Source organism: Salmo trutta, chromosome 4 (genome assembly GCF_901001165.1).
Source record: "Salmo trutta chromosome 4, fSalTru1.1, whole genome shotgun sequence".
Lineage (NCBI taxonomy): Eukaryota > Metazoa > Chordata > Actinopteri > Salmoniformes > Salmonidae > Salmo > Salmo trutta.
In genome coordinates, this window is record NC_042960.1 from 31749099 (window position 1) to 31757305 (window position 8207).

General features: G+C 46.3%; 1 protein-coding gene across 3 annotated transcripts in view; it reads left to right on the forward strand.

Moving 5' to 3' along the window:
- The window catches only part of LOC115192231 (inactive tyrosine-protein kinase transmembrane receptor ROR1), a 161890-nt gene extending 158670 nt beyond the window's left edge, over positions 1 to 3220 (forward strand). For all 3 annotated transcript variants that reach the window (XM_029750500.1, XM_029750501.1, XM_029750502.1), the window contains one exon: positions 420 to 3220. In XM_029750500.1, the coding sequence (XP_029606360.1) occupies positions 420 to 1347 (928 nt within the window). In that variant the 3' untranslated portion in view covers positions 1348 to 3220. The remainder of the gene's footprint in view (positions 1 to 419) is intronic.
- Positions 3221 to 8207: the final 4987 nt, after the last annotated feature.

Below are 8207 nucleotides of genomic sequence, written 5' to 3' on the forward strand. Positions count from 1 at the left end.
TGGTTAGTTTGTCATTGCTGTGATGTTTAGTGTACTCACCTGGTTAGTTTATCATTGCTGTCATGTTTAGTGTACTCACCTGGTTAGTTTGTCATTGCTGTTATGTTTAGTGTACTCACCTGGTTAGTTTGTCATTGCTGTCATGTTTAGTGTACTCACCTGGTTAGTTTGTCATTGCTGTTATGTTTAGTGTACTCACCTGGTTAGTTTGTCATTGCTGTTATGTTTAGTGTACTCACCTGGTTAGTTTGTCATTGCTGTTATGTTTAGTGTACTCACCTGGTTAGTTTGTCATTGCTGTTATGTTTAGTGTGCTTTTACGTTCCCACTGATTTTGATTGATCTTGTATATAAAGTAACTTTTGGTATTTACATATTTTTTTTATTTTTTATAAATAACTGTATTATTATTATTCCAGGGTCCAGCCCAAGGCTTTACTCCCTATCCGCTGGATGCCTCCAGAGTCCATTGCCTATGGGAAGTTCACTTCGGAGTCAGACATCTGGGCGTTTGGTGTGGTGCTGTGGGAGATCTTCAGCTACGGCCTGCAGCCCTACTACGGCTTCAGTAACCAGGAGGTCATGGAGATGGTGAGGAAACGTCAGCTGCTTCCCTGCCCAGAGGACTGCCCCCCCAGGGTCTTCGGCCTGATGACAGAGTGCTGGCAGGAGGGCCCGACCAGAAGACCACGTTTCAAAGATATCCATGGTCGTCTGAGGGCCTGGGAGGGCCTGTCATCCCACGCTAGTTCTAGTACCCCATCAGGAGGCGGGGGCAACGCCACAACTCAGACCACCTCGTTGAGCGCCAGTCCGGTCAGTAACCTCAGCAACCCGCGCTATGCCACCGCCGCAGGCTACCTCTACCCGGCCCAGGGGATGCCTGCGCAAGGTCATCCAGGCCACCAGATGGCAGGCTGGACCCCTATGACCCATGGAGCTCCCATGGCCCAGAACCAACACCAGCGCTTCATCCCTGTCAACGGGTACCCCATCCCCCCAGGCTACGCTGCCTTCCCTGCCGCCCACTTTCAGGCCCAGGGCCCCCCCAGGGTGGTGCAGCACCTCCCCCCGCCCAAGAGCAGATCTCCCAGCAGCGCTAGCGGCTCCACCAGCACCGGTCACGTGACAAGCGTGCCCTCCACGGGGTCCAATCAGGATGCGAACACGCCGCTGCTGTCACACTGCGTGGCAATATCCGCCCTGCCAGGGGGCGGGACCATGCAGGTGTACGGACACATGTCCCAGAAGGCTTTGCAGCAGATGGACCCCTCACAGACGTCCGCGCTGCTGGCCGACGCCAACAGACTCATGTATAGCGAATCGGTCATCACTGCAGACCTGTAAATACACTACATACCTGTACTATATATATCACCTGGTTGATTTGATGTTTTTGTTTCATTTTTTTTGTAAGAAAGTTATTATAATTATTGTTTCAACTTTCTACTTTACTTGTAAATACATGTACGCAAATCCTGAATGAACGAGATGCAAAGATTTATATTCAAAAGAACAAAAAAAAACAAAAAAGAGACAGCAAGCGTGTCCTGCCCCCTATTCTGAAACTCAAACTGCCTTGATAGACTTTTTCTAGTGATGCTACTCCGTTTGCCTGCCTGGACACCGGGATTTCTAATCTCAGAGTAGGTCAACAGTAACACATCTGTCAATATAATGACTCTATCACTCGGGCATCATTGTGAATAACCTCCCATCGACGTCAATAAATCTTCCAAGGCTCCCGTTGACGTCAGAATGATTTCTTGCGAAAGTCTGAGCTGCACGGAGCACTTCTGGTAGCTACAATATGTACTGCGGCAGGGCGTGTTGTTGCTTGGACTGGAGGGGCCCTGTACTGAAGCAGCGGGAGTCCCAGGTTGTACTGGACTGTATATTCAGTTGAGCCTGTGTCAGCAAATCTGCCTGGCTGGCATCCCCACAGTGCACCTCTCTCCTCCAGGAAGGCTAAGCCCCCCCTCTAGGGATATGTGAACTTCAAAGACTTCTGATTTGACTTCAAAGCGGCATGTGGAGAAGGAACGAGGCCCTGCCCACGCAACGCTATGCAATGGCATAGCGCTCATACCCTCTGCTTCGCTCTCCACAGCTGTGTGCCTCCACTAGACTCTCTCTCGTTCTCGATACAGGGTTCTGTCAACTCGTATGCAATTGATATACTGTAGCTACTAGGATCGAATCAGAACAGTGTTTAGACCAGCCGTACTTCTCTCGCCAGTCTGTGTCCGTGTCTGTCCTCCCCTTTCTTATTGTCTCATATCTGGTACAATCAGCTATGCAATATGGCTCTTACATTGGCTATGCAGACTTTGATGGATAATTGTATTGTCTTTTGATGATATATAGAAGTGGGACTAACTAAATGTATTCTGATGATTACAACTTCTTTGTCAAAACGATCCATGATATAAAACAGTATGTTCTACTATAGACTGAATGAATGATAAAAGGCTTTTGATACAATACGGGGTGAATGAGAAATCCTTCCACATTTTAGCACACAGCTCACAGAAGCAGCTACAATACAGTATATTTCACCTCAGTTGAATGTGTTTGTTGCTATGCAACTGTTTAGTTAAAAAGACGCACCCTTTGCCCGTACAGAAAGAGGACAATCATCGGTTTACGCTTGGTAGCATTTGCCTTCCATGTTAACTTTGGTATAATGCACATCTCTGTAATGTTAAGTGCATCCTTATTTTTTTTATCAAGGTACAAAGTCTACTATCCTGACATTTTCTGTGATGTGTCAATTAGTCCGATACTGTCGAGAGGTACAAACCTGCTCTTTAGATGAAGGTTTTGGTTTGTTTAAATTCCACATATCTTTTTTTTTTCTAAAGCAGGTTTACCTTCCTAGGTATCTGGAGTTTTATACAGGTATCTTTTGATAAATGTATATGAATTTAAGTGCATATATACCAGTTCAAAACCACTTAAACACAAGACTGTGAATCTTGGGACTGGCTATTTTGTGTAGTTAAAAAAAAATTAAAAAATGTTAGATCAGTTTCTTTTTCTAAGACAGTCTTTTCATAAAACTTTTTTAGATTGCAGTATTACAGTGTATTCATAAGAAAGGTTTACATGCAGAATATTCTATTGACCAAGAGGCCTTGTCTTTGTATTTGTCGGAAGATTTTTGCACAGATGTTTTGTATGGCAAAATATTATTAAATAATTCAATGTTTTTGTCATATTTGGTTGTATCATTATTCCTGGAAAAGCCTATGTTAGTATCTATGAATTGTTACATTTTGCAGGGTCTGGATAGTAGTTCGTTGGGTTGATAGATATTCCAGAACTGTCTGGTTGAACAATGTTGTGTTGACTATATAGGTCCACAAGGGAGCAGCAATTGCTTAATCTGTATCCCCAGCATTAGTAACCATAATGTCCAAAACATATTTGCTTCAAAACCATCTTTGACCACACGATGGTGCAATTCATCTTTTTGTCATAATAGCGTCTGTCCAGCACTAGTTTGTGAGTCTCAGCTCACGTCGCTTGAAATACATTTGAATAGTAAGATAGTTCAAAGGAATACTTGTATATGTTTTTATTTTGTGAAAATACCTTTGCTCGCATTATCCGGGTGTGTGTGTTTCTGTGAATGTGTGTGGTATCTTGGTGTGTGTCGAGCTAAACTTCAAACCTGGCTGGAATCACTTTCTGTAAAAAGAACAAGGAGTGTGTGTGTTTTGCCAAGGAAACGGGAGAGTAATGGTGCACATATGGAGAGATGATTAGATGAACACACTCCTGGCAGGGAGAGCTGGTCCTCGTGTGTGTGTGTGTGTGTCTGTGTGTGTGTGTGTGTGTGTGTGTGTGTGTGTGTGTGTGTGTGTGTGTGTGTGTGTGTGTGTGTGTGTGTGTGTGTGTGTGTGTGTGTGTGTGTGTGTGTGAGAGTGATGTGGAGAATGTTTTTAATCAGGACTATGTCCAGCTCCAACTGTTCCCATTTGGAGCAATCACAGAATTCTCTGTTAATGATTCTGGAATGTTGCACGCTCTCAACCAGTTTCTTCACCACTGCTCTCTAAAAGTAAACTCAGCAAAAAAAAAAAAAGAAACGTCCATTTTTCAGGACCCTGTCTAACAAAGGTCATTTGTAAAAATCCAAATAACTTCACAGATCTTCATTGTAAAGGGTTTTAAACACTGTTTCCCATGCCTGTTCAATGAACCATAAACAATTCATGAACAGGCACCTGTGGAACGGTCGTTAAGACACTAACAGCTTACAGATGGTAGGCAATTAAGGTCACAGTTATGAAAACTTAGGACACTAAAGAGGCCTTTCTACTGACTCTGAAAAACACCAAAAGAAAGATGGGAGGGTCCCTGCTCATCTGCGTGAAAGTGCCTTAGGCATGCTGCAAGGAGGCTGCAGATGTGGCCAGGGCAATAAATTACAGTGTCCATACTATGAGGCGCCTAAGACAGCGCTACAGGGAGGCAGGACGGACAGCTGATCATCCTCACAGTGGCAGACCACGTGTAACAACACCTGCATAGGATCAGTACATCCGAACATCACACCTGCGGGACAGGTACAGGATGGCAACAACAACTGCCCGGGTCACACCAGGAACGCATAATCCCTCCATCAGTGCTCAGACTGTCCGCAATAGGCTGAGATTGGCTGGACTGACGGCTTGCAGGCCTGTTGTAAGGCAGCCTATGGGCACAAACCCACCGTCGCTGGACCAGACAGGACTGGCAAAAAGTGCTCTTAACTGACGAGTCGCGGTTTTGTTTCACCAGGGGTGATGGTCGAATTCACGTTTATCGTCGAAGGAATAAGCGTTACACTGAGGCCTGTACTCTGGAGCGGGATTGATTTGGAGTTGGAGGGTTCGTCATGGTCTGGGGCGGTGTGTCACAGCATCATTGGACTGAGCTTGTTGTCATTGCAGGCAATCTCAACGCTGTGCGTTACAGGGAAGACATCCTCCTCCCTCATGTGGTACCCTTCCTGTAGGCTCATCCTGACATGACCCTCCAGCATGACAATGCCACCAGCCATACTGCTCGTTCTGTGTGTGATTTCCTGCAAGACAGGAATGTCAGTGTTCTGCCATAGCCAGCGAAGAGTCCAGATCTCAATCCCATTGAGCACATCTGGGACCTGTTGGATCGGAGGGTGAGGGCTAGGGCCATTCCCCCAAGAAATGTCTGGGAACTTGCAGGTGCCTTGGTGGATGAGTGGGGTAACATCTCACAGCAAGAACTGGCAAATCTGGTGCAGTCCATGAAGAGGAGATGAACTGCAGTACTTAATGCAGCTGGTGGCCATACCAGATACTGAATGTTACTTTTGATTTTGACCCCCCCTTTGTTCAGGGACACATTATTCAATTTCTGTTAGTCACATATCTGTGGAACTTGTTCAGTTTATGTCTCAGTTGTTGAATCTTGTTATGTTAATACAAATATTTACACATGTTTGCTGAAAATAAACGCAGTTGACAGTAAGAGGACATTTCTTTTTTTGCTGAGTTTAGTTATTTCACAAACACAACATAATATGACCAGCACACTTTGGCCTAGATTCTCTCTTTCTCCCCTGACCCATCTGTCTATCTCCTCCTTTGAATTCCATGCTGTCACAGTCACTAGCCCCTCCAAGTCTCCGACCACTACCTTGTATCCTTTTCCCTCTCGCTCTCCTCCAACACTACTCACTCTGCCCCTACTCAGATGGTATTGCGCCGTCGCAACCTTCGCTCTCTCTCCTGCTACTCTCTCCTCTTCCATCCTATCATCTCTTCCCTCTGCTCAATCCTTCTCCAACCAGTCTCCTGATTCTGCCTCCTCAATCCTCCTCTCCTCCCTTTCTGCATCCTTTGACTCTCTATGCCCCCTATCCTCCCGGCCGGCTCGGTCCTCCCCTCCTGCTCCGTGGCTTGACGACTCATTGCAAGCTCACAGAACAGGGCTCCGGGCAGCCGAGCGGAAATGGAGGAAAACTAGCCTCCGTGTGGACCTGGCATCTTTTCACTCCCTCCTCTCCACATTTTCTTCCTCTGTTTCTGCTGCTAAAGCCACTTTCTACCACTCTAAATTCCAAGCATCTGCCTCTAACCCTAGGAAGCTCTTTGCCACCTTCTCCTCCCTCCTGAATCCTCCTCCCCCTCCTCCTCCCTCTCTGCGGATGACTTTGTCAACCATTTTGAAAAGAAGGTTGACGACATCCGATCCTCGTTTGTTAAGTCAAATGACACCGCTGGTCCTGCTCACATTGCCCTACCCTATGCTTTGACCTCTTTCTCCCCTCTCTCTCCAGATGAAATCTTGCGACTTGTGACGGCCGGCCGCCGTCACAAGTCACAAGTCTACAACATTCGTAGAGTACGACCCTGCCTCACACAGGAAGCGGCGCAGGTCCTAATCCAGGCACTTGTCATCTCCCGTCTGGATTACTGCAACTCGCTGTTGGCGGGGCTCCCTGCCTGCGCAATTAAACCCCTGCAACTCATCCAGAACGCCGCAGCCCGTCTGGTGTTCAACCTTCCCAAGTTTTCTCACGTCACCCCGCTCCTCCGCACACTCCATTGGCTTCCAGTTGAAGCTCGCATCTGCTACAAGACCATGGTGCTTGCCTACGGAGCTGTGAGGGGAACGGCACCTCAGTACCTTCAGGCTCTGATCAGTCCCTGCACCCAAACAAGGGCACTGCGTTCATCCACCTCTGGCCTGCTGGCCTCCCTACCTCTGCGGAAGCACAGTTCCCGCACAGCCCAGTCAGAACTGTTCGCTCCTCTGGCACCCCAATGGTGGAACAAGCTCCCTCACGACGCCAGGACAGCGGAGTCAATCACCACCTTCCGGAGACACCTGAAACCCCACCTCTTTAAGGAATAACTGGGATAGGATTAAGTAATCCTTCTAACCCCCCCCCCAAAAAAAAGATATAGATGTACTATTGTAAAGTGGTTGTTCCACTGGATATCATAAGGTGAATGCACCAATTTGTAAGTCGCTCTGGATAAGAGCGTCTGCTAAATGACGTAAATGTAAATTTCAATCGGGGCCATGGAAGATCTGCGGCATAGCACGATTGACATTTAAAGGCAATGTTCCCGCATTCGCCGAGACTGCATTCACAGTAAATGCTGCACGACGGCTCAATCGTAAAATTACCTTTAAATGTCACTCACGCTGTAACGCGGATCTTCCACTGTCCGGATTGAATCTATCCCTTTGTCCAGTTTGATTGATTTTGGGCTGTTTGTACTGTGTGGTTTTCAAGTAAACAATGTACTTGTTTTGTCAGTGATTTTATGAGGCTCATTATTGTACTTTCTACTATAAGTATCATGAAGTCAACCATGCAGATTGTCCTCACTAGTTGACAAATGTGTTCGAGGCAGTCAGTAATCAAGGTGACTGGAACTGCATTGCTTGAGCCCAAGCCGCACTGAGCTCCCGTACGGAGAGAGGGGAAGGTCGAGAGCCATGCTTCCTCCAAAACACGACACTGCCAAGCCGCACTGATGTGTCGGAGGAAACACTGTACAACTGGTGACCAAAGTTAGCTTGCAGGCGGCCGGCCCGCAACAAGGAGTCGCTAGAGCACGATGGGATAAAGAAATCCCGGCCGGTCAAACAAATCACACATTTCGTATTATATGTTACGAATGAAAATTTGTTTTATATGTTACGAATTTGCAAATCGTACAATATGTTGCTAGGGGTTGGGGTTAAGATTAGGGTTACATTTAGGAGTTAGGTTTAAGGTTAGGGGAAGTGTTAGCTAAAAGGGCTAAGGTTAGGGTTAGCTAACATGCTAAGCAGTTGTAAAATTGCTAAAAAGTAGTAATTAGTTAAAATGCTAAAGTTGTCCGTGATGAGATTTGAACTCGCAACCTTTGGGTTGCTAGACATTTGTTTCATACGCCGACAACCACCCTCTTTATGTTTTTGCTCTAAGTAACCATCTCTCTTATGTAACAATACGTAACCTGACATATCATACTAAATGGAGTGTCTCAGATTTATATACAGAATAATACAAAATGCTCTGAGACCAGGTTGGTGAGTGGCAGGCTGCAGCAGGCCAGCTAGAAGAGTCTGGATTGAGACAGACAGACAGATAGAAAACCAATACCACCTTCTCCAAACACACACATTTACCTAACCACAGACACACACACACACACACACACATCATGAATTAAATA